This window comes from Plodia interpunctella, chromosome 6 (assembly GCF_027563975.2).
Source record: "Plodia interpunctella isolate USDA-ARS_2022_Savannah chromosome 6, ilPloInte3.2, whole genome shotgun sequence".
NCBI classification, from domain to species: domain Eukaryota; kingdom Metazoa; phylum Arthropoda; class Insecta; order Lepidoptera; family Pyralidae; genus Plodia; species Plodia interpunctella.
Window position 1 is genome coordinate 3,222,042 of NC_071299.1, and position 27,284 is coordinate 3,249,325.

At 34.0% G+C, this 27,284-nt stretch overlaps 1 protein-coding gene across 3 annotated transcripts in view; it reads right to left on the bottom strand.

Annotated features, from left to right (window-relative positions):
* Positions 1 to 27,284, bottom strand: part of LOC128670601 (uncharacterized protein) — an 83,057-nt gene that overhangs the window by 19,134 nt on the left and 36,639 nt on the right. For all 3 annotated transcript variants that reach the window (XM_053746390.1, XM_053746391.1, XM_053746392.1), the window contains 12 exons: positions 22,982 to 23,104; positions 21,635 to 21,804; positions 19,978 to 20,132; positions 18,752 to 18,917; positions 17,906 to 18,065; positions 16,909 to 17,653; positions 16,566 to 16,709; positions 15,418 to 15,618; positions 15,058 to 15,236; positions 10,818 to 10,964; positions 5,222 to 5,340; positions 921 to 1,099 (listed from right to left, as the gene is read on the bottom strand). In XM_053746390.1, the coding sequence (XP_053602365.1) occupies positions 921 to 1,099; positions 5,222 to 5,340; positions 10,818 to 10,964; positions 15,058 to 15,236; positions 15,418 to 15,618; positions 16,566 to 16,709; positions 16,909 to 17,653; positions 17,906 to 18,065; positions 18,752 to 18,917; positions 19,978 to 20,132; positions 21,635 to 21,804; positions 22,982 to 23,104 (2,488 nt within the window). The remainder of the gene's footprint in view (positions 1 to 920; positions 1,100 to 5,221; positions 5,341 to 10,817; positions 10,965 to 15,057; positions 15,237 to 15,417; positions 15,619 to 16,565; positions 16,710 to 16,908; positions 17,654 to 17,905; positions 18,066 to 18,751; positions 18,918 to 19,977; positions 20,133 to 21,634; positions 21,805 to 22,981; positions 23,105 to 27,284) is intronic.

Genomic DNA, 27,284 nt, shown 5'->3' on the forward strand with positions numbered 1-27,284 from the left:
GAACGGATTAACCCTTGTTCTGCCAACGTTGTGTTTGCTCTGCTAACTAGCGGGGGTTGGCCTTTTGTGACTATAAACAAAAACTTTCAGGCTGCTCGTAGCTGGAAAGGACAATATGCTTTTGAGTAATCATTGAGATATATGGAGTTTAGAAGTTTTTTTTTGACAGATTACATACATTTGTCGTGTCTATTTTATTCTTCCATAGCTCAAACAGACAGCAGATCCAAGTTAGTTCCCGACAAAAAGGATCTTGATAGATAAACAGACATACGGACCCATACATTAAATTAAGCCCATTTTAATATTGTGGTTTATTATTTAATTCATACAGTCAGTAACAAGCGTGTTCCCTTTAATAAAAGAAAAGCCATTATACCAATAACAAATGACTACCGTGGGAATAACGAACTGTCAAGTTAGATACCATTATTAACCATTTATAAAGAATCCAACATTCTATATTTGATTTGGTTATTTTCTTTGTTATCGGAAATAAAATATATTGAAGTCATCATGGGTATCAGCTACAATTAAAATAATTTTAATTTTCATCTTTTTTAGGTTTCCGAACAAAGAAATAAAAAAACGGAACGCTTATAAGATCACTAGTGCGTCTGTTTGCCCCTCCATCTGTCACAGCCAATTTACTCCAAATCTACTTTAATCCAATCAGGTGAATCAATAATACTGTCATACAAAAATTCATATGGAGTACATGTGCGTTGCTGGCGACGTTTCCTGGTCGACGAAACTACTGAGCATATAATTTTGCTTGTAGATTACAGGTAAACCTATAGGAACTCTAAGTTGTACGTAATCCTCTTCCGAAGTGATCGGTTCTCCCATTTTGGGACCATTTCACCGCAATTGCAATGTTCATTTCAATGCCCCGATATTTCAGCGGGTTAAAATCTTACCTTTGAACGTGTGCACCCTTGAGTTGGACATGACGTGCCACAGCTGAGGGTCCCCTGCCGACGGTGCAAGAACGAGGTGCTGTCCAGACGGAGCCAGTTGGAGCAGTCTGGCTCCGGCGCCCGGGGTCGACCCGCCGACGGAAACGACGCGGACTGTCGACGCAATTGGTGGTTGTAACCTGTTGGAGAAACACAAGGTTTTTTATACATTCTTCACGGCTGAGGATCGTGGACATTGTGCGGAATGCAAGAAACATTACGACTTTCTGGGAATAATTGAGTGGTTTACCATTGTCATTTTAGTTTCACATATTAGCTGATAAATCAAGTAGAGAGCAGATTTTCTTTCTTTAGGCTAGGAAGTAAATTTTAAGAGAAATAAATGAAATAATTAATTATTTCGACTCGTAGTATTTCGTAGCAACGCCGTAGCACTGCTACGACGCGCTGTAGTGTGTGCTTTATGCCTACGCTATAAAAAGTGACACGAAATAAATAAAGCAGATGTAGGTATGCATGCAAATTTTTAAATTAGGGCAAATTTTTACTATATACAACACAATTAGTACAGGAAAAAAATCTTCGATGAACATCGTAACATCAAACGGTAAAATCACTTTCTCCCTAATCTAATAGTGGCCATTACCGATATCTCTTACGCCATTTCCCGCGATCTTATAAAAATGCCTGAAGTGTAATGTAATTTATCCAGTTGACCGACCTCCATCGATTTACTGTTACAAAACAATCTTAGTACAGAAAAATATCTGAACACGAGTATTTATAATTTAATATTAACTTTATCAGCAATTTATTAGTATTTTGTGTCTTTTTTGTGAGTTAGTACTATATATTTAAGATATTGTGTGTTACAATTACGCCTAAACTTATAACCAAAATTAGGTAGCCATATTTTTTGATCTCGAAGCAACCTTTTTTTAGTTTCTGTGTCTTTTGTAAATAAACTAATGTTGATTGTCTTATACATGTATTGTTTTTTTGCGTTAAAAATGTATGTATAATTTAGTGCAAAAAGTGACAAATTGTGCACAACTTCACTCTTGACGATAATAATAATAATAATATATATTTTTAATGTATAATATTATGAGATATTTAAGACTTATCTTAATTACGTAAACTTTATAAAAAAGCAATCAGAAAATATAATCTCTTTAAAGTAAAATAGGTACAACTCTTTCTCTGCAATCACGATATTATAGTCAAAGTTAATTCGAAATTGAAAAGAGTGAAGTAGGTAAATCAATCTTCTTCTTTTCGAGTCAAAATACCAAACAAATCATATTAATTTAAACCAGTACGTAGCCAATAGCCTTGTCATTGGCCTAATACAGGTCCTCTATGGAGCTGGAGAGGGGACAGTTCGAGCAAGACAGCAGATGAATGACGGTAAAATAATAAATTTGACAACCTAGTGTAAATGAAATGAAGCTTGGTCTCCCTAAAATTTAATTAATAGAGAAGCTTACTATTTCTGTAATTAAATAAAATATTTGACGTTCGAAAGAACATCATATCTGCCGATTTGAAATTAGTTTTTTCAATTCAATTCAATTCCATATTTGCATAAAATAATAGATATACAATGCATAGTTGGTAGATGCAAACAAGCAACAGACCTACTTAACTATTTTAACAACATACTATTCATTATACCCATTCTAAGTCCGGATATAAGTTAATTTAAAGGTAGATAAAGAGGTAAAATAATTAAGAGTGTCTCTAATCACGATTCAAAGTTAGGGGTAAACTAAATTCATAGTTATTCTATTATATATGTGCAACATCATCCCAACGAGACACAAACGCATCGATCAGGACAGAGGAAGCTAATGGGAGATATAAACAGGCTAATTAGGTGGCTGTTTACCGGAGTCCCATTCGTAGCCCGGTGGTTACGCAGTCGATTTGGGAAGTCTTTTACAAATTCCCAATACGTATTAGATATAATTTATCTATTTTTGCTATATTTTATTGTGACATGGCAATAAAATGTCGCAGAAATAGACTGATGATGATATTTTCTTACACTATTGGAAACTCATGATATATGAAAACTACAAGAGTCAGATTGGTGTACAAAGTCAACTTGCCTGAGTAAAATTGGAACTATTTCGAACCCCAAGGTTGAATCCATCGATCACAGACTATGCATTAAAAATTAAATGATTATGAAAAGTCATTATTAATGTCAACTAATGACATATCTTGACTTTGAAATCCTCTCTCTATGGTAAAAGAAAGAAATCAAGAAAAAACTTAATGAGAGAGAGAAAGAGACCCTGAGAATATATATTGTTGATCAACCCATCTAATATGAATATTATTGATAAACAGGAATGATAAACAGTTGCAAACTACTTGGGAATATTGCACACAAACGCGCCCCGTCTGACCCCATTAATTAATAAATTACTCAGGTCAATTAAATACCAATCATTTTAAAATATGGATGCATTATATAGAATTTATGGATGTTGACAAAAAACACTTAATCACTAATTTCTTATCTCATTATTTCGCTTTCGAATATTGAACCTTAATTTTTAAAAAATGTTATCACTGTGTTTGACTTTTTATAAAATGCTTCACCTTAGCGTAATATCTTAATTTAACCAAGAATTATAGCGATGCAAATTATTAAGAAATAATAATGAAAAATAATGAATTAATAATTAGTTTTGTATTTATAATTTAGTTTTAATTTCATTTGGATAATCTTCAATGTAATGCTTTGATATCTGTAATGATAATATAATATAGATTTAACATTTGATCTATAAAAATAAAACTAAATATATAAAATAATAAATCAATAATTAATACCTACTACTTTTCTTTCTGATCTGATCATTTTAACGTTTCTATCCCAGGGTGTGCAAAAGTTTGTACTAAAATGTATTCTGATAAATTCTTTTAATAATTAAAAGCAACTCAGTTATGTTAAAAATATAATATATAATCCCTCAACTCCAAGGATACTGTGACCAAAATGATCAATTACAAAGCACGTGGGAACGACCAGACACGTCGTGGAGATCAATAAACTTAATTCAATCGGTCACATTCGATTTAGTCGAGGGCACACGGGAATCGAACCCGGCCGCACCTGTAACCTGGATACACCACAAGTATTTCGGTAATTGGGTTAAAGCTGTGGAGTTTTTCTACGAACAATTTTCAGTGATAAATACATAAAATAAAGCAATATATAACTCAGTGTGTTGTCTCACGGCTAAATTATGAATTATTATTCCGGTTCGAAGTTTGAAAATGTATGAATGGCTTTCGCAGTATGCTCTGTACACTCTTGACCCTAGTCGGCCGGCAACTGACAACGACTGAGTATGAGCCGTACAGAGTAGAGTACTCTTTATTATAGATACTGTGGTCAAGGGCACTCGGGATTCGAACCTTATACACATATACCTAGTGGTTGGTAGGTATATGTGTGTGTACTAGGTATATGTGTGTGTTTGGTAATTTGATTAAGAATGTGGGTAGTTCTGCAAATGTTGTTTAATAATTTAATAATATTATTGCTTATCCGAAAAAAGTCTTTTATAATGTTAAACGATGTTTTCTGCACCAATTTCATAAAATTGTATATGCAAATAGCCTACATACGTAATTGGTAAGCAGGGGTCTTTACATAATAAATGCATTAAAAATTGTTAACAAATTCATCTATATTTAATAAAAGGAATATTTGGTAAAATTTTCTTTATCTTTTAAAGATATACCGAGCGTGAAGGGCTTTTGTGGAAGCATTTCTCAGAAGGACGGATACGTGTAGAATTTATAACTCCACGTAATCCTCATACATTATGGTTCCAGAATTAGCGACAGCTCTTATCCAGTATATATTTACAAATGCATTAGTAAAGGAAGCGGTAGAACTAACAAAACTCTATTAATAGAACCAAATTTTTTAAAGACAAAATGTACGGATAGTCCCTACATTTTCTCCACAAAATCTGAATAATTTTAGTGGTGAAAAAAAATGTGCTAGGAAGGTAGGTACATAACAAAGGCTTCCTTCAAGTGTGTTCAAGTTTTCAAGAAAAGTGTGTTTGAACCGCCTGAAAACATAATGGCGTATTTAAGGAGTCAATTAAAATGTAAGTAGTACGTATATATAAAATGTAGCTAACATCTTCAGAATGGACATAACAAATGCGGTGAAAGTTCACTGATTTGTTTTGTCCCTTCGAAGTATATGTACAAGAAAGTACATAAAAAGTATAAAAAATACAGAAAGTGTATATACTAAGTTTTACCATCCATTCAGTGGAACCAGTAGAGGCTTGTCATATCCGTCACACCAGGCCATAGCAGCTGTGACCAGGGTGGCCAGCACCCCACGACGAGCCACCGCTGGTCGGAGCCAGGCGATGATCTAAAAGAATGGAGGATCAATAATGTTTTATCAGAAAAAGAAATCTATACATATGATAAAACTGTAAGTGGGCTATATAGACGACAAGGTCAAATAATTATAAGAAATATGTTTAACCTAGGTTAATTGCGGTTAAAGATTTATTTATTTCTCAAAAAGAATAATTACATTTCATTCACTTACAGAGAAATAATAATACTAACTACTTACAGTAATTAATGTGACGGCGAGCTAAGTACATATACGTATATAAGTCGCAAGTTAACAATAAAAGATATGGACATAAGTTTCGAAAATAAAACAAAAATTACAAGCCATTTTATAAGTAGGGTAGATTGCCGTAGTAAGTAATACCGGCAACCGGTATGCAGCGCAGGAGTGAGGGTACTTCACGCGTTTACGCTGCTGATGTTTATTAAGGTTGCGATCATAGACGCAGGCGATTAGCGGATAAGTAGCGAGTTAATAGTAGAATGTATATTTGGTTGTTACTACTATTTTATTATTTGTGAAATTAATATAAATGTTTATAGTGTTATGTTATATATTTGACTTTATTTAATTAAGTATTTTTATTTTTCTTCATTTATCTAAATAAAGTACGTTTATTTATTACAATATTGTTTTTAAATATACCTTTATTCAATTTATTTAATTTTGATTTTCCAAGATATATGATTTTAATTTTCTTTTAAAAGTACCTAGTGAATTTGCTTCTTTTATTTCTATAGGCAGTTGGTTATACATTCTCACACCTTCAAACTGGATGTTTTTTGAACCAAATTTTGTCCTCGGGGCGCGAAATACCAAATGATTTGCATTACGCAATTTCATTCTTTGGGTTTGGCTTTTTTTTTGGAATGTTAGAACAGTATGTATTTTATTATTAAGAATTTTATAGATTAACGTGCATGTGTAGTACTTATATGTCTGGTTTATGTTCATTATTTTAGTGTCTGTATATATTTTTATGGTTGGCGTATTATAATCATAGTTAAAAAGTGTTTTAATAAATTTATTTTGTGCTCTTTGTAGTGGTTCTAAATTAGATTTTGCGGCTGTACCCCAGATTTCTATTAGGTAATCTATGTGTGGTTTTATTAATGAATTATATATAATGTATTTGATTTTACGTGGAAGACAGTTCGAAGCCGCACGAACGGCACCTGACAAGGATGTCAATTTAGTCTTAATTTTATGTATATGTTGTTTAAAATCGAGGTAATGGTCCAAGATAATGCCAAGATATTTTTCGCTAGATTTTTGTTTTAGTTCATCATTATCTATTTTAAGTTTTATTATATCGTCGAGATTTTTGTTTTTTGCAGCAAATATAACGAAATTAGTTTTTTCAGTATTAATAGTGAGGAGATTCGACAAAAACCAATCGTTTAATTTGTTAAGATCTCTTTGTGCTTTTAATTTTAAAGTTTTACATGAGTGGCCATAATAAAATAAGCAAGTGTCGTCTGCATAAAGAGATATGTCAGCCTTAAGGCCCAAATTTTTTATGTCATTGACATAAATTAGAAATAAAAGAGGCCCCAAAATGGAGCCTTGAGGAATGCCGAAAGTCATTAAAGTTGGGGTACTTTGATGTTGTCCTATTTTCACTATCTGCCTACGGTTTTGGAAGTATGATTTGAATATGTCGTGTGCCTTACCAGTGATACCGAGATTTGACAATTTGGCAAGAAGTAGTTTGTGGCTGATTGTATCGAACGCTTTCTTGAGATCTATGAATACACCGAGTACTATTTGTTTTTCATCGATTTTATTTTTTATTTTAGTCACAAGGTCTATTGTTGCTGAAAGTGTGTTTGATTTTGGCCTAAACCCGTATTGTTTGTTGTACAAAAAATCTTTTGATTTTAAGTATTTCTCTATTCGAGAGTAGATCACTCTTTCAAAAATCTTAGAAATGACTGGTAAGACTGAAATTGGACGGTAATTGCACGGATCTGATTTATTACCGTTCTTAAAAATTGGTGTTACTTTGGCAATTTTTAGAGACTGCGGGAAGACTCCCATTTTTAAACAATTGTTTATACTATTGGTGAGCGGGATGGCAATTATATTTTTAATGCATTTGATCATTTTGGTGCTGATACCATCTATGCCTGAACTAGTATTTGGGTCTAAGTCATTAATTATTTGAATAATTTCGTCCACGGTTGCCGGCACAAAACTTGTTAGCTCAGTCGCTTTAACTATGTTCGGTGATTGTGTATCGTTTCGGTCAACTTTTTGGTATTTGTTTGGGATTTTGCTTGCAAGTGTTGAGCCTACAGTAGAAAAATAACTATTGAAACTCTCGCAAATTTCTTGCATATCCGTTATTATTTTCGAGTTCAGGATGACTTTGTCCGGTACTGCTGTATGTTTGATGTTGTTACTAGCTAATTCATGAATGGCTTTCCACATTTTTTTAGGCTTGCTCATGTGATTTTTAAAGAACTTGAAGTAGTATGTTTTTTTGGTTGTTTGAATTTTCTTATATACTCTGGCTCTAGCTTCTTTAAATTCCTGTTCTAGTTTTATGTCTTCTTTATTTGTTTTGTATCTATGCCAAATTTCATTTCGTTTGTCGATGTCTTGAATAATATCATTTGTAATCCAGTCTTGACGTGGTGGGTTTAGGTACTTAGATTTAGTGACTTTACTTGTAGATAGACATTTTAGAATACTTTCTTCCAACATTTCATATGCGCTTTCGTCTTTCCTTATATTGTGTTCTGCTGAGTCGTGTAACTTTTTATAGTTTACTGCTGTGTAATAAATTTTTTGAACAGGTTTACTATAGTGGTTTTCAACTTCTAAGTATATTTGTCGATGGTCGGACATCGATGATTCAATAAGACTAAAATTAAAATTGTTGTCTTTTAAGTTAGTGCATACATGATCAATAATCGTGTTTGTGGATTCTGTTACACGCGTGGAGTACTTCCGGTGGACTTTGTTTATTATCGTAAAGTTGTTCTCTTTTAAAATATCTTTATATTTTCGAGTTTCCTTGTCAGGTACCAGTAAGTCAAAATTGTAGTCCCCAAAAACCAAAGCTCTTTTCCTTTTTTCCAGTTGTTGTGAATATAGTTCAAGGAAGTTGTCAACGTTCTTCTTGTTGGGGTTGTATATAGCACCGATGTCCAGAGACTGCTTTTCAAGATGTATCCAAAGGTAGTGGTTGTTGTCAGCTATACAATGGTCTTCAATCATCCTGTGCTTTAAGTTGTTGTGAACAAAGATTGAAACACCGCCTCCTTTGCGATTTTGTCTGAAATTGTTGTAGTGGGTGTAGCATGGAATGTTGAGTTTTTGGACGTCGGTTTCATTTTTTATCCATGTTTCAGTCACAACAATTATATGCGGTTCTATCTGGGCAGCTATGCATTTAAGTTCATCCAGTTTACCTTTCTTGACAAGACTGCAAGCATTTATATATAAGCATTTCAAAGATTTATGAGAACTTTTTATGTCATTATAGTTTTTGATGAACTTGTGTGTTATCTTCCCCCTGGAGGGGGCTGCTAGTTTTTTGACTTGGATGTCTCTTTTCCTTGCTTCTCTCCCGTTGTTTGGGTAATTTTGGGAACTCCTTTAATATATTTTATGGCTAAATTGGTCTCTCCCTCTGTTTTCCGACTTTTCAATTCCTCTTTTAATTTCTGAAAGTGCTGTTTTTGCAGGGGCGTTCTGTCAGAGAATATTTTAATGGTGTCCATTTGTAAATTGCTCTTATTGCGTAATATAGTTTTTACGGTATTTTCCGATGTATAGCAGGCTTTGATGGGGCGATTTATACCAGGTTTATATTTTCCTAGTCGGAAGGTTTTATTTGGTTCAGGACAGTCTGGATAAATAGATTTTGTGATTTTTGTAATCTCAACCTTATTGTAAGTGAAACGGTTGATTGGGCTAGTTGGCTCTGGAATACCCAATATCACTATATTTTTAGAGCGTTGGTGTCGCTCGTGAACTTCATTTACAATTTCTTCATAACTTATAGATGGTTCAGTAGCTGTAGTTATAGTACTCAACGTTGTGGTTTCCCTAAATTGGTTTAAATCTGTTTCTAAATTCTCAATTTTCTTTTCAATATTCTCTGTTTTTGTTTCTAACTCATTAAGTCTTAGTTTTGTATTACTCTGATCTAATTTAATACTTTCGATGGTGTCACCAATACTATTTACATGAGTTTTGATAGTAGTGACGTCTTCATGAAGCTTATTGATATTTTCAGCTTGGGAAACGCTAGTAGCTTTCAATATTACCATTATTTCAGACACCTGTTTTTTTAAATCTGAAAGCTCTGTTTTTATCCAGGCATCATCATCGAGTACTTTTCGCTTAACACGTTGAGTGATACGAATCGGAGTGGTATCATAGTTTGGATTAAGTTCGGACAGATTTGGTTGAGATCCGCCGAGTCTGTCACTGTGACCGCAGCCGGTTGGTGATCGGTGCTCATTCATTGTGTTAGTGTGTCGTTGCAGATCACTTACTTATTAGTCCGGTGTAGACAGCACGGAGCCTGTCTCGCTTGCTCGAGAGGATTGAGGGGCGGGGCACTGACGATGACTCCGGTAATGCGGTGTGTTGCTCAGTGGTAATTAGTTGTATTTCACTCGTGACTTACTCGCCAATATGTGTTTATACACTTTAAAGTTAGGGTCCAAAATCGACTAGTGGCTCTTTTAGTGAATTTAAATTAAACTTGCGACACGTCTGACTTGCTCGCGTGCTCGTGTTATGATTATGTTTAAGATCATAATTCATAGGCTGTAACAATGAAGCTGGATTGTTATACAAAGATTTAAAGTTGGTTGCATAAACTAAATATAAAAATAAATATCAAAATAGTAATAAAATTATAAATTTAAACTTAATCATCGTAAAAAAACTAATCTTTTATAAAAAAAATCATCTCTTCATAGTTCAAAAATAACTGTTTCACAATAATACACATTGTGTTTACAATAATATTCACTATTAACAAAACAAGTCTCTGTTAAATTTCGTCTTACACTAATACTGTGCATTTAAGTTCGCCATTAACTGATCAAGTATGTAAGGCAGATAACAAAGTTTTCAACAAAAGCCAAAGTACTTCGCAGGCTTACAGCCAAGGGTTGTTATGTTGATTGATATCGAGCCTTAAGTAGGCATTTTGAGGAGAATTCTCGAAGATTGCTTCTACACCGCCAAGTTGGATCGATGTTACACTGATTATAATTTTAATTCATTTAATAGGGATCATTAAGGATGCTTGGGTTCTTATCTGTGGAGATTGAATTTGTTTTTTATTTAGCTTGATAATTATTTTTTTTATTATTATTTATTACTGAATAGAGATTGATTCGGATTGGAACGTAACTTTATTTGCTTTTAAAAAATCCACTATTGTTCGATATAAGAGTCGAAGGACGTATGGATGCCTAATGGCCACGTCGAATTTTTCTATGAGCTAAATCGGTTACCTGAGCTCCTAACTGCATGGGGTCCCTGGTAAGGATGTCGCTGGACTTCCTCACGGCTCCGTAGACCAGCTCCACATCTCTGTCCAGGATGTAGCATCTCACGTGCTCCAGGATACAGCGGAGGTAAGATATCGTTACAGTTTGCACCTATAGGAAATTAAATAAGGTTTAACTCAATTTAATGTTGGTCGTATTGTAGTTTATGTAAAGTTTAAATTCAAGAACATAATTGTATTGTATCTTTATTCAACTCAGTCCACCGACGACTTCCAAAGTGAAGAAGCGGCGCAACAAACTTCAGCGCAGCCTTTTCTTCAAAGACGTCTATTAAAAAATTTTGTTTATTTTAGTATAATGTAGTCCTGCTAATAATTTCAGTATTATTCAATTAAGCATTTTAACGTAACGTCAATCAACATATTTTGAATTTAAAGTGACTGAGTGCAGAAATTTTAATGTGTATTCTGTGTTCACATCAAGAAGGCTAGCAACTTATTAGGTAAAATTGTATGGTATTGTGTGTTGTTCAGCCAGGTGAAGCAGATATATAAATAAAGGTTTTTATTACACTAACGTATATTCTTTAGAAGGGGTAGAATAAAAATGACAAATTTTAAGGTGGATTCAATAAGGAATATTACCTCCAAAAATTCTACGCTTATGGCTAAGTATGGGAAAACGTTCAACCACGTGGGCTCAATGTGGATATCTAGATTCTATAGATTTTCTTAAATATTGTTAGATATAATGTAAAATAATATTAAACGTTAAACTACAAGTATATTCGCAGATCCTATCAAGCAAACTATCGTTAATCACCACGCTAAATGGCGGAGCGATCAATCATAATAGCTAAATTTAACTGCCAATTTTCTTGTCATATTTGTTGATAGTATGGTATGACAGTAAATTTAAATTGATGCGTTTTGTGCCAGTATTTTAAAAAAGCGTATGGAATAATGTTACCGTGAAAAAATATCGCGCCCAATTCTAATTATTTCATATAATAAAAAAAAAAACAACAAATTAATAGCAACATTGGTGTCATAATTGCCGTCATTATGTTTAAAGCAAAATACTTTGACTGCACAAAAACGTAATATTAGTATTAATGTTTGTTTTTTTACATTTTTTAAACTTTGAGCTAAAAGCGACACAGCCGAAGTAACCTCGAAGAAAGATGAGACGAATGAGAGATAGAGTTTTCGAAGAAATTCTTCTACTAATGATGCTATCATTGTAAGGCCCTGTTAATATTTGACAAAACGATTAATAGTCAACAAGCCAATTGTGTACGATGTTATAACAATAACAGACGATAATCGGCACGATCTCTGAGTAACATCAATTAGGCCGGCCGCCAAACAACTTGTTGTTTCACTATTTCCTAAAGAAATGCCGCTTACTTGGTGTCATAGTTGAAGATATACGCGGCAAGGCAGCGCGACACCGTCAACATATTGTGCCGTCGTATGAATGTTGTATTTACGACCTATGCTGGATATGTGTGGGTACTCTCTGTGCCTTGGAGCTCAGATCACGTAGGGGTGTAGTTTCAGATATAGTATTTAATGTGCTATTCTAGGTTAAATACTCTATCATTGTCACATTAAAATTTGCCCTTAGATTTAGCCTGGTGTATGAAACATCCTCACAAAACACACACTCACACACTCATATCTATTTAGATGTGAGTGAATATGGATGATTGTTACTTTGAATTTTAATTAATATTAATAGGTTGTTATAGTCTCTGTTGTTGTTACCACTCCCACTCACACAACGTTACACGCATAGTGTCGCGTCGCGTCGAGCAGCCTTTAAACGCTCACTTAAGACACGTATATAATGGTTGCTCGAAGGTTGCGTATCGACTTCCATTGCTTAGTTTTAATAAGAGCGACGTGTTTATTTGGGAAATAACTCTGCAATGTACGTGAACTTTCCGAATGTTGGGCCGACTTGTAAAAGAAATGTATAGAAGGGATTACATATCGTGGTCACGTATCGCATTACGTCGGTTTTCGGTTACATTTCTTTTTTAGGTAATTGCCCTAATTGGAGTCGACTGTTTGATTCTATCGCGTATTTTCGTGGTGAATTCGAGATAAAGTTTCCTTTAATGTGACAAGTAGTTGTTACATTAATGTTATCTTTGAAATGCTTACAACTTATGTTTTATAAACTTATTTTCGTGTTAGAGTAAAATTTATTGCTACTGTACTTTATAAGAAGGAATTTGCTTTGAATTATAGCTAAGGAACTAGGTTTAGCAGTTAAGAGAGATTCGAAATTGTAGAGACTCATAGTCTCTCTCAGTACTGCATGTTTCCGGTTGCGTTCGAGGTTGTGAAGCTCCGAAGCCCAGGGTCAGCGTAAAAAAATAACAATAAAAAAGGTGTGGGGACTCTCTTTATCTGTCTGTCTGTGAAAAACTCTTTGCTTGTTTTATTTATTTCCAAGAATAGTCAAAATATATAGATTGAGCTGAGAGATTTTATTAACAGCAATAAAAAAACTAGCGTCACTGAATTGTTCAGCGACGCTGTATAGCCAGCATTGTTCCCCTGCCAGCATTGCCCCGTGTTTCCCTGACATTTTGTGAGCAAACGTTGCGAATCAATACACACAACGGTCCGCTGAGTGTTCCGCATTCAATTTTATTTCCACTGCACATTTCACATTGCACATAGTCAAAATGAATTAAGTAATTGCTTTTAGTGACCGGCTTGATGTGAATGGTTGTATCCTACTAACATTATACATGCGAAAGTTTGTGTGTGTGAATCTTTCACGCAATATTTATTGGACCGATTGTTATGAAATTTGGTACATGGGTAGAATATAATCTGGAATAACACATAGGGTACTTTTTATCCCGAAATTCCCACGGGTGCGAAGCCCCGGGGCGTAGCGTAGTTGTACATGAATGTGGTTGTAGGGTTTACTACTTTAGGTTGCGTGTGTGGTAAATGGCAATAATCCATTGTTATCCAATGAAGAATTAATGAAGATAAAATTTTACAAACACATTTTCATAATATGCTGAAATCACTTCCAAAAGAAATAAAAAGTGAAAGAAGAACGAAAAAGAAAGAAAGACAAAAAATATCGACTTTAATCATTCTATATCAGTTCACAAAATTGCCCTGTAAAAAAAATTACCCTGCGAACGTGTTTGCGCTAAATTGGCAAATATTATTGATGATTTCTGCTTTAACTATCGAAGTTACACTCAACTACGACTGGGTGAGTTGCACCAGTCAACTATGACGTTGACTTTAACCTGCATAGAAAAACGCAAAGTACGCCATCTCGTCTAAACGTCAGTGATACGCAGGTTAAAGTCAATGTCAAAGTTGGCTGGTGCAACTCACCCTAAGGTCTGTCTCATATGTGTAGCTACAGATGCGATATATTTTATAAATAGTAATCATGGCTGCATGCCTCGACGTCGTGTCTTAAAAGTAAAATAACAAATTAAAATTTTCCTCCCGTCATAGCTTTCTGAAGTTTATTTATTAGACAAAGTTATGTAATATAGAACAAAGTTTAAATGATATAAGACTCGTTGGAAACAAGTGAATCTTATTCATCACCTTCGCTTTCCCTACCGCTCTCTTGTAGAAACGTTTTCCAGGCTTCTTCCTCAGCCTGTGAGCGATGGAGCTCAGTATCCGCTTTCCGACTTCTTTGCCTCTATTTTGAGCGGTCCATATCACTTTCCTTCCCCATTATTTGGGGTCGGCACAATGTGTCTTATCAAAGTAATAATAAACCGAAATATACCACTATGAGTTGAGTAATATACATATTTTGCAATATACCACCACCGCTTCAAACTATATTTTAGTTTGAAGCGGTGGTGGTATAATAGTTAAGACGCCCGTCTGTGGATCATAAGGTTCCAGGTTCAAATCCTACTTGTGCCACATGGGTTTGCATACCAATCTGACTCATGTATTTTAAGTAGTTTCCATTGACCACCACTTGCTTCCGGTGGAGAAAAATATCGTGAAGAGACCTGCGCATTGGATGATTATTAACTTGTGTGTGCAATGGAGAAGGCAATGGCAAACCACTCTGTTAATATTGCTAGGAAAGTTGTTGTATGTTTCATTTCACGTAATGACTACGACACTCAGCCATGAGGAATACGACTATAAAGAAGAAAATATTTTAGTTTATGACTTACTAGGTGCAAAATACCGTTTATTCATGCTTCAATTGGTCAACTCACCGCAGCTAGTAAGAAGTCGAAATTGCAGACAGTGAGGTCCTTCAGCTTGGAGAAGTCTCCAGCCAGCAGAAGGTGGAGCCAGGACTCTTCCACGTGACGTTGAGTAAAGGCTGCAGCTGTTCTGCTGGCGGAGTGGAATGGCGTCGAGTCTAACAGAGCGTCATCATCGTCCACACAACCTGTAGGAAATTCATTAATAAACAACAATAAATAAACATATTATAGGAACAAATCACAAGTTAATAATCAACAAGTTAACCTTAAAGGAAGTTCGACTTGTGTTAGGTATGGGGAATACTATCTTAACGATACTATAGAACAAATTCATTCAATAATGAACAAGTTCTAAACCTAACCCACCTGGCTCTTGAGCATCACTAGTATCGGTATCATCGGCATCATTCAGGAAGTGAGCGAAATGCAAAGCGGCCAAGTCCGAGTGCGCGTCCCTCAACGCGGCCTGAACGCGCACGTATCGTCGCCGTGCGCGTGCGCCGGCAGCAGCCGCTCGCCATCGCCACGTGCTCCGGCCAGATACTACGTTCTCGAAGATCAAGCTTTCTGTATAGTTATCAATTCATTACCAAATGTTTATTCATGTCGCCAGGACAAAAAAATGGGGAAACAATAAGAAACTTTATGACTACATCTCATTATGATTAGACTTACTGTCTACCTAACTCAATAATGTCTCAATATGATTAGACTTACTGTCTAATCATATTGAGTCTGATCTTACTGTCTAATCATATTGAGTCAGTTTGTTTGTTTGTAAACTCTTTATTGTACGAAGAAAATATATACGCAGAGAAAGCATTAAAATAAAGAAAGAGACGCGTACAAAGTAGTATTATGCTATGTTAGATGAAATTAATTAATATAATTATTGTATGGGCCATTCTTGCTCAACATTTACGAAATGGCATTAGTGAAATAAATGTTTACATATATTGTGTATCATAAAAAATTATTGTACTTAATGATGAAATTAATATCCAGTACTGCAATGATAGCGATAACATTGAACCCGCTTATACCAATATATTGAAGGTGTAATGCCTCTCGTAATGGCATTATTTCCATTGTCATCATTAACAGTGACTTCAAATTTGACGAAGGTACTACAACTATAACTATTTATTATAATTTATAATCAAATAAAGTAGTTATCATGATCTTATTAATAGGCAATGATTTTTACTTTACGTTAATTTATAACTTTTGAATGTAAAAACTTGACATTTAACGTGAAAGACGTATTAAAACGCAACTTCTATTAATCGTCGCAATACATAGATACATAAGACTACATATAATCTTGTCCATCCAAATAATAACTATACCTATTGTTGAAGAACGAATGTACTTATGCCGAACATTCTTACCGATATAATGTGCAGCATGCTTGATTTTTCGTCAACAACTTTATAACACAAACAACGCCCAAATCCCACTATCATCATAAAATCAAAGTAAAAGAAACTAAAACTAAGATAAATATCACTTACTCATCATATATTTGGCGACACATAAAGTAGAAAAGTTGAAGTTTGCGTCTTTGAGCGTTATGACCGCTTCGCTGTTGGTCGTTGGCATCAAAAGTTCCAGGAGTTCCAACTCCGTGAGACCGAACTCCGAACAAGTTATGTAGCCTAAAATGATATACATCTTTGTTTTATGGAGCACATGTTGACAACTGTACAAGACAAAAATGTTTTGTAGTTTTTGAAATAAACATTTTGGAGATGGGAGGTTGATTGTAATGCAATTTTAAGTATAAACTATTTCTGTGTTCAGATTTTATTAATATATTTCTAAATTCTTTATGTAATGTATTAAATTAGGACTTACTTGCTAATTTACTAAAAGCTTTAGGACCGAAGACGACTTCTAAATTATCAAAGGCACCGTCGATATAGTCTCCGTAACTAAGATTTTCTGGGGTCTCCTCTATAGCATCTAAGAGATAATAGCAGTTCTGTACTTTGAATTTCTCTTTCTGCGCTGGAGTTAGCTGCAGCTGGTCCAAAGATACTGCACTCGTGCATACGAGAAATACATTCCTTGGCAAAGACATAGGCAGCCATGACAGCCCCGTTACAATATCACATTCTAAAGGATTAACTCTATGTACATTATCGATGAATATCAACAAAATCTCATTTTCCATTTCTTCACATCTCCTCAATAAACTTTGAAACCAATTGTTTATGTACAAAGGATCGAAACTCGCGTCCTTTGGCAAATAACCTTCAGGAATGTTTAAGATAATTGATATTTGTTGGCACATTACTCTAAGTAGTTCTAAATTGTAGGCCGATCTTGGAGTGGAAGCGGAGAATCTTATCACCCTAAGCACAGGTTTATCAAAAAATTCTTCGCATTTATAGTATAAATGTGTCAATAGAGTGCTCTTTCCCGAAGCATCAGGTCCGTGTATTAAAACGGGAGGATGCCGCATCCGATTTTCGTAATTCTCCTTAGCATTATTAAGTATACTCTTAGCTGTGTCTTCAATTTGCTTAACTGTTACTTTATATAAACGATTATGTTCTATACATATCCTAAGATGAGTGATGTGCTCCAGAAATACTTCCTGAAAGGTGCAAACTTTTGATTAACGACTTGACGGCCTTAGCCTGCAGTAAAAGTTAGATCAGCTTTCTTGACGTGTAATCCAGAGAGTGAAATTGCTTCAGAGTTATGGCTCTTAGTTGATGTTTAGAAATGTTTTACAGGGTTCATGTGAATATTTAATAAAAGTTGAACAAACAATGAAACTTCTACTTTGTAATATTGAAGCTTTTAGACGACTTTATAAGCACCTACTGAATTATTCTTATCTTACCTGTACAGTCTTTTTTCTTCCCTTCCCCTGATCCGGTTCAGTACTGAGGCTGTCGTCGACTAGCGAAGACACAACGTTAAGAACCTGCTCCCTGAGTGGAGCCAATTTCTCTTCACAATCTGACCCTGCATCAGTCCTTGATGATTCTGCTGACGGTGATCTAAATATTTAAAAAAACATTTTTACTTTTACTAAAAGTATTTTTACCAAAACTTCTCGTATCTACCTTTTAACACAAAGTGGCACTCTTTGAAATTTTACGAGCTCAAAACAGTATCTCTGTTTGGAATCAGATTCTGCAAAGTAAAGTCATACAAAGTGAATATTGGTACGTGCCTTCAGTTTACACAATGCAAGTAACACTTGTTGAAAATAGTAATGGAAGACTAGAAATATGCAACAATATGATAGAATATGTAATTAAATACAACTTTCTACGTTTCAGCTTGAGTTTATAATAACATTCAAACTTTTAAAAGATAATTTATTTGATTTGATTTTGGGAAAATCGATATTTTTGCCTATGACATATAAATGAAGGTACAATTTGTAAGGGGCTTTTTAGTAAGACCAAAAATCGCTCAAAATATGTAAGTTATTCTTGTAAAGTATTTTGGATACTAAAATAATGTTTTTAACTGACGATTCTATAGTTGTGAGGTACATCAAAGAGGTGTCAAATTAAAATTAATTTATTATTTGCAATAGTAAAGAAATGATGGATGGATTGCATCAAAAAATAAGTATAGATAAGAAAGAGTTAAACATACTGTGTCGACTCCATACGTGTGGGAAAAGGTCAGGAAGAAGGAGATTTGTCATAGCAAAGGAATTCAGTGTACTCACTCTAATCTGATAATATGGCTCTCCGGCAACGCATCTTCAAGCCTTCTTTTTAATGCTTTTAGTCTTGTACTCGCCAGATTAGCCAGTTTGGAGTCATCGGCTTCAGTTTGAATATCCCGAAATACTGCTACGATTCCTTTTGGATGAGGACCATTCGCAAGGAGATCTGAAATGTTGTTCTTTTTAATGATGATAAAACAGTGCCTGGTGATAAAACAGTGCATATTAGGAAAAGGAAGAAATTGGGTCGAGATTAAATAGCAACTCAATCCACACCTCAAATATTGATAATGATGTGGGTATGCTAGTTAATGAGTATCGACCGCGGCATTTTACGCCACAAGCAAAATACAAACCTTTTCTCTTTATAATATTAGTATAAATAGTCAAATTAAAATGATCTTCATAGGCACTTTTTCACAAATTACTATAAAAATACATATATGTATAGCCAAAAAATCTAGGTTTTTCGAATTTCTCGCAGTCGCGTAACTTGGAATATCAATCCTCTGATATTAAATGGCTATTTGTAAGCCAACCACATCTTCAGAAATCAAGTAATTATCTAAGAAACTGTTATATGTATAAAGTTATTAGAAACTTACTATCAACTAGTGTAAGCGGGCCTTTACGAAATAAACCGGTAAGTGTGCCTGGTTTAACATAAATTATGTTTTATTGCTTCAAGGAACCTCTGGAGCTGTCTGAGGGTATTTGTGGTTGTAGTGGAGCTAATGTAGGTAATGTCTTAGGTACAAATTAGCATACCTTTCTCATCCGAATATAGGATTACGCATATTAAAATTACAAAACACAATACAGTATTCCCTAATATATTAGACAGATCGATTACAGCGGCATACTTGTCGTTCCTTTTTTTTTTAATTTAAATCGATTAGTCTATTACATTACGCAGTGTAAATGAAGCTTGTCATAATATCACAAGACAATAGAGTACCTATTTTTGAAAAATATTGGTGTATTCGGTCCAAAACAGTATGAAATCATAGTAGATACATGAGGAGAATAATACTAGTACTTGAAAACTACGACAATATTTTCAATTTAGAATGAAACATATCGTATTGATCAAAAATTTACAAGTAGACTTATCGGCAAACAAAGTCTGATGTCGACTTTCAAATCGCAGTTAAACAAGAACCGGCGCAATAAAATTCATTTACATAAAACACTCTAAATATTGTTATCAAATATACCTTACTTACCTAAAGCTGATTCGCACTGGAGTTCGACAGCACTTTTCAAGAGATCAGACGCTTCCACTCCTCGTTCTATAGCGTCCAGTACTAGCGTGGTGAAGGCTTTTTGGACCTCTGAGAGGCGACTTCTTTGCTCTTCCCGCTCTAGTAGGTCATTGAACCTAGTAACAAAATATCCAATGAAATGTACGCGCTGTATGGTTTTAATAAAGTTACAAACATATTGCTTGTGTAAAATGTCACAATCGATATATCGATTAAAATAAAAGATAAAAAATTACTTTAAACATAATTTTTACTACAGAATATTGAGTTTGTGGTATAAACATTTGCCTGATGTCTACAAACCTATTCGATATAATCCTCCCTTTTCAGGTTCGCCGCAGTCGGATAAAAATATATTTGATAGCAAACCTTTCTCAGGACATAATGCCCGTTGTCCCTACAATAAAAGATAACAGGAAAGAACCCTCAGGTGAAGGGATATTTATGTGAGTACCGCTTCGATAAATTTATTTATTTTACGATCCTACTGAGTAATCGAGCCTCATGAAGGCAACAGTGAATTGTTATGGTTTAGATAAATGAGTGGAGTGACGAATAAAATAACGGAGCTACTGCTTCAATGTATTAACAAGTCATTAAATATAGGTTTTACTGAATTGTTTTAAATAGCTTAATTATTTTATAATGTAGACATAAAATTTATTCGAAAGCCAAGTACAAAAAAATTATCAAATTAAAATGTATCAAAACTAATGTACACAAACGTTAACTAACAGCACCTAAACAATCAATCAACACACTAAAGAATTTCAAACTTATGTCAAAAATATTTATGTAGTGTACTTTTGTTAACAAAAAAAGAGAAATTACTAGTTTTTGTTCTGAATTCACGATATTTTGTTGTAAGAATAAATTGTTACGTCATCCCCCAAATAGATAGGTCGCGAAGACAAATGATCCAAGTCCCTGTAATATTATCGAATCGATACCAATTCGTGCAAGTGAACCAGAAATAGAGGTATAAAAAGGAAATTTGTTTGACGAAATAATGAAAGCGTTCGCGGATCCCTGGATCAGAATATTCGCAATAATAATAAATGGTCGTATTTTTCTGAAGGATAAAACAGAGCGTAAAATGAAACACGCGAAAGGAACAAGACTTAATAAAAAATGATAAAATCTAAGACATACAGAAAAAACAACTTGGTCCTTCCCAAGTTATTATTATTGACGTGGTAAGACAACATTATATTACAAAATTAGTTAGTTACCTATTAGCTATTTTTATTTATGTGATCTTCAATAAAATGAAACTGTTGCTTTTTTGTAGCATAATGGGCAAACGAGCATACGGAAAGCCTGAGGGTTTACCGTCATCTCATAACGCGATCCACTTTACGACCTAACTGAACTGTATCGCAAATTCGTATCATCGACTTGATTTTTAGTATGAATGCGATTCATTTTAGGTGCTTAAATTGAACAATTTAGGCAAACGGCAAACACGCAGTCTTTGGACACCAGCACGTGATACGGGGCACCGATTGCGATCTTTACGCTGACACGTTCTAATAAGCTGACACTATGTGAAGCGTTAAAAAAAGAAATACCATAAGTATTTAATATTAATAATGTTTAATGATAAATATTGACTTACCATTTATCGTCTCCTTCCAAATGATAGGTGCCGTCATCATTTAGTCTATAGCAGGATCGTATGAGGGCCGCCTGCGCAGTGTCCGACTTGACTAGCTCCGTGAAGATGTTATATTTGATAGTGAATGGCAATACTGGCTGGTAAGACAACGCGTCACCTCCGAGCAGACACTAAATAAAAAAAAGAGCTTTAGCTACGATCACGAAAAAAGATCAACAACAAAAAAGAATAAAAAGAAATCAGCGCTGGCTTATTTTTTACGTGTTTACGCGTAGTTGTCAAAATACAGACTTTGAAGAAGAGGAATTGTGTCACTTCTATGGATAAGGGACACAATTCCTCAAATTAGCCAAATTGGCAATGGCGAAAGCAAGCACCATATGCATTTTTCTTTTGCGAGTTTACTGGAAGATTTTTTATAGTAATAAGTAGTGCCTTTGTACTTAGTTTTCCTATATGTATCGAAGTTTTATATTTATTCTGATAGTTGAGTACAAAAATAAATTAAGTTCCATTATTTTGAAATGAATTCGGTCAAGTTTCTATTAAGTAGATAGATTAATTAGATACCTACTTTTGTTCCGAGTGAGGCTTATGCAGAATAAAACTCTTTAATTCCTTTCCGGTATAAACACGAATGTCGAATACATATAGGTGCAGACACAAGTAAAGTTAAAAAATAAAACAATTTTAATAAAAAAAACTGAAAAAATTTACCAGCAACAAAAAATAACAAAATATGTACCTAATATTGCGTATTATCATGGTTTCGAAAGTTTAATAAAATTCTTTACTAAGCGCAGCATTTGAACAGTAAACAACTTTTATGATTTCTCTCAAAAGTTGAAAAGGAATCTGTTTTCTGCGCAAAAGAATAAAAAACTTTTATATGGTTCTTAATTTTATAGGAATAGACGAAGATATTTATTTCGTAGCGTACTGATATTTTGACAAGATATAACTTGTTGTTTTAGGCTTGATCACTAAATAAGACCAAACAGGGAGAGGTTTTGTCTGGTTTATTGATCAAGCCTTGACGAAAACGCATAATGCTTAGTTTTGTCATGTTTCAATTCAATTTGTGTCGATTAAAACGTCCGCTAAAATGAATAAAACTTTACAGTGGCACGCAATTAAAAATAAATATTCCTTCATGAAAAAGTAGATCAAGTTACCCAGAAACCTCTTCAGCGCGGTAATAGCGGCAAATTTGCAATTCATTTGGGTATAGATGTGCTGTTGACTGTTTTATGCCAATTACAATTGTTATCTTTTATGTTGTGCAATAAAGTTCAAATAAAATAATTACATGTACAATTTGATCACAACTTAAAAAAAACGACTCACAAGGAAGTATCCCGCCTTTGACGCCTGATTACAGCACTTGATCTCCTGCAGGTGGTACCGGAGCAACGCAGGGTTCGCCTCGTCGCCTCCGTCGGTGCCGTAGTGCATGTCCACGAAGTCGATCTGGTTCAAATATAAAAGGTGTGTTCTAATTTTGGCAAATCTGTGTGTGATATTTCCGAATTTGATCATTTATTTCTTTGCTTCTTAATTATTTAATTTCAGTTATAGTTTGTTTGTTGTTACTAACACTAGTGTAAATTAATATTGTTACAAACATCATATGGACTCTGTCTGAAATAAATAATTTGAATTGAATTGAATATTAATATTAATTTTAGCATACTGTTCGGAATTCCATTCCCATGTAAAAATTATGAGGGAGAAAAAAGAAAATGATCTCCCTTATCTACTATATGATTGTGAAAATGCTCTAGATCTACGTCTTTGAACTTTTAAAATTCGTTTTGTGACTATTGTTACAAATTTTTAAATTTTTGTAAAAAAAGTTCGTATATAAAACAAACCGCAGATATAATCTGGGAAAAAGTACGTATATGTGAAATGATTTCATTTCAAATTAAAATATTGTTAATACTAATATTGAAATCGGGCAAACATAATAAACAAAGTACCCAATTACTATATGTATTTATTTAAACTGAATCCAATTTAATGATCACAACTGAAACCTCGATTTAACCAATTATAAATCCAATTTATCAAAGCGTTCATTTTATGTTAATGACATTAATGTATATTATTTGATATTCATAAAGGTGCCACGTGACTAGAGAACCATTTTGACGCACCAGCTTGCATGTTATTTTGCTCATCCATTATGTTTAAAGGTTACACACATGCTATTTAAACTCCGTTTCCACTAGACAACATTGATGTGACTTGAATATAATTCCATCCCTATAAACAGTTTGTTTGTTTATTACCTAGTAGCTGCGCCCTTGGGCTTCGCTCCCATGGGAATTTCGGAATAAAAATTACCCAATGTATTAATTCAGGTTGAATTCTACCCGTGTACCAAATTTCATAATAATCCGTCCAGTACATTTTGCATAAAAGACTAATAAACACTTGTACATACACACATTCATCCTCACAAACTTTCGCATTTATAATATTAGTGGGATTAGCAGGATAGGATTTTTATATTACCCATTTTTTTATTCAATTTTGAATACAAAGTCTTAGGAGTACGAAGAAAGTTTAGGGTATGATTAAGAAAAATCTCGTGGACAATTCACCCAAGCGAAATCGCGGACAAAAATTTGTCTGTAAGTGTGACAATAACATACTCGATAAAAAGAATGACTTTGACATACATATTTCCTTTTATTATATTATTTTAATGGTCAATAGAAATTGCCTAGTGTAAATGATGCTTAAATATTAACATAGCTCATTCTCTTAGCACATAGGAACGTGGCAATGAAACTACGATTAAATGCAAACTAGTTATTTAACTACTGGCACACCCACAAAATAACGTATCTACCAGTAAGAAGAATATAAATAAATATAAGAAAAACTATTTACTTGTCCTGTACATTTACAGTCAACAGTATAAATTAAGCTATCAAAATTCTTTGCAAAGTCTTTATTAATGTATGTTATTTTAATTCTATGACCCTTGATAAATCCTCTACTGTATGCCCCAAAACCAAAACTTTTAATTTTGAAGATTCGACTGGAAGAAACCCTCTTTATGAATGTTGTTGTTACCTACCAGCTATTAAGCATTGTTATCTTTTAGTCGTAAAAAATCATGGAAGTATATGGAATGTTCTTATTCTAAGAAACATACGCAATTATTTTAGATATTTTACGTTTATCTATATTAAAACGTTTCAAATTCAATTCACAAACTCGTACAGCTGAGACGGACCCTGGGCTCCGACGCTTAACGGCGAAACGTTCAGATAAAAGAGACTCATACAAAATATTATAAGCAAGATTGCGTGATATATTGCAATGAAACAACCCTTTGGGTTCGAAGATTGCCTTCGAATCATACCCAATCAGTGGAGTATGGGGTCCCTAAGGAATCGTACATCAATCATACAGTAGTTGCGGCTCGCAAACATAAATAAAGTAGAAATTTATTATAATATTACACTATATACACTAGTATTATAAAGAAAGGTGTAAACTTGTAGATAGGGGTTAATCTTCGGAACTGCTAAAGCGAATTTAATATTTTAATCAATCATCAGTAGGAAGCAAATTATTACTGGAAACCAGAGTGATACAAGGTCAAAAAAAAATCCGTGGACAAAAAAAAACCTTTTTTTATATCCACGGTAGCGAAACCCCATGACGGAGCTAATTATATATGTATTGTTCAAAACAAAGCCTTAACTCTTTTTTACTTTGATTTATGTACTTACTTTAGATTCCATCTTAAATTCTATAAAAGAACACGGTTTTCTACGTACCCAATACGACCTAACCTTTTAAAAATTAAAAAAAATCAAGACTCAAACTGAAAATATTTTAATGCTGAGTACTCGCTTTTCAACTCCGAAAGTTTACCATTCCACCCCAACCCCCGGGATCGTTTAAACCCGCCCGTGTTCGTCACAGTCTAGTAAAGCATTCAGAAGTAAGCTGTCCAAGTTTCACAAACTTCCAACCACGGCCATTATATTTTCTTGAACTTTATACACTGTAAGTAGCTATCGTTTTTTCTATTTTCATTTTAGTTAATATTTAAAACTAATTAGGTTTAAAGCAATTTCGACACGTGATGAAGAGAGAAGACAATAATTTACTGAGGAAAGCTTTTAGTAGGAAGGCCTAGGAAGAGATGGATGGATTGTGTCAGGGAGGATATGAGGTTGCTGGGGGTGGATCCAAAAAAGATAGAGAATTGTGGAGGGAAGAGACTTTTTGCGCCGACCCCAGATGATGGCACAAGGCTTACCTTGTGCCATCATCTGGGGTCGGTCATCATAAATTGCTTTAAATCTATCAACATTTGCCTTAGCAAATGTTGATAGATTTAAAGCAATTTATCGTATCAAACGGTTACGTGGACAAAAGGGGTCCTTTTTTCGCATAATTTATTTTGTCCTATTTTTTTGGAATACAATAATGAGGCATAATTAATTTTTAGGTTATGTTAGTTATGTAATGTTTCATCTATCGCTGTACCAAATTTCATCAAAATCGGTCCAGTAGTTTTGAGTTTATTTGTTACAAACAAAAATACAAATATTTTCCTTATAATATAATAACAGTATAAATGGGTAAGGAAGGTCAGTGCCCCAGCACATTAAAATGGCTAGTGGTAATTATGATGACGAACATTCGTATACGACCTTCGGACCGGAGCTACCTTTTGCATTTATAATATTAGTCGGGAATTATTTACCTTCTGCTGTTACACGTTTGTGTGACGAAATAGTTAATGATTTTAATGGACAACTGATTAGGATAACGCTAAATTATATATTGAATAATAAATAACTATTAATAATACACAGTTCTATTGATTCACATGACCTTTAGAATAAATGAAATATGTTAAAGCTTACGATAGTTGTTGTAATTTTCGATATTATTTACTATTATTAATAGTGGTAGGCAGTACTGTGACAAAACTTACACAACTTTAGTTTGATAACTTTCTTATTTATGTTAGTTTATAGAAAAAATTAATAACTACATACTTAAAATAGGTACTACAATAGTTATAGCAAAGTTACTTTGTTTTATAATAATCAAGTATAGATTGCATGACACTGCTTGGGTCACAGGAATGTGATGGTACAGGACCGTCGGAAGTGGGGCAAAAAAAAGTGTGACCCAGCAGTGGGTGGGTTAGGTTGTTAATGATGATGATGATAGGTTGCATATAGTGGGTCAATGCAGGTAGGTTGTTGGCCATACTACACTACGTATAATATTAGATCAATGTGAAACAAAAACAAAGTCAACAAAGATGAAATTGTACTAATAACATTTTTTTTTCTATGGGCAGTGTATTAATAATACAGTATGCTATGTATGATATAAACCAAAAGTAATGTTGAACGTCAAAACTTTCTAGAATACTTAGGTTGATCTACTAACTCATTGCTTAGATGCATCTGTTTCATATTAATTAATTTCTTTGGGTTTAACACATGCCATGACAAGCATCTGGATATTATTACACTCGTAATATTAACTGCCTAAAGATTTAGTTCGGGCTTAACCCAAGTAGTAATTGATTCCAAATATAACTTAGCTCTTATAAAACACTATCTTATGCTACCTACCTACGTAATAGGATTATATATTT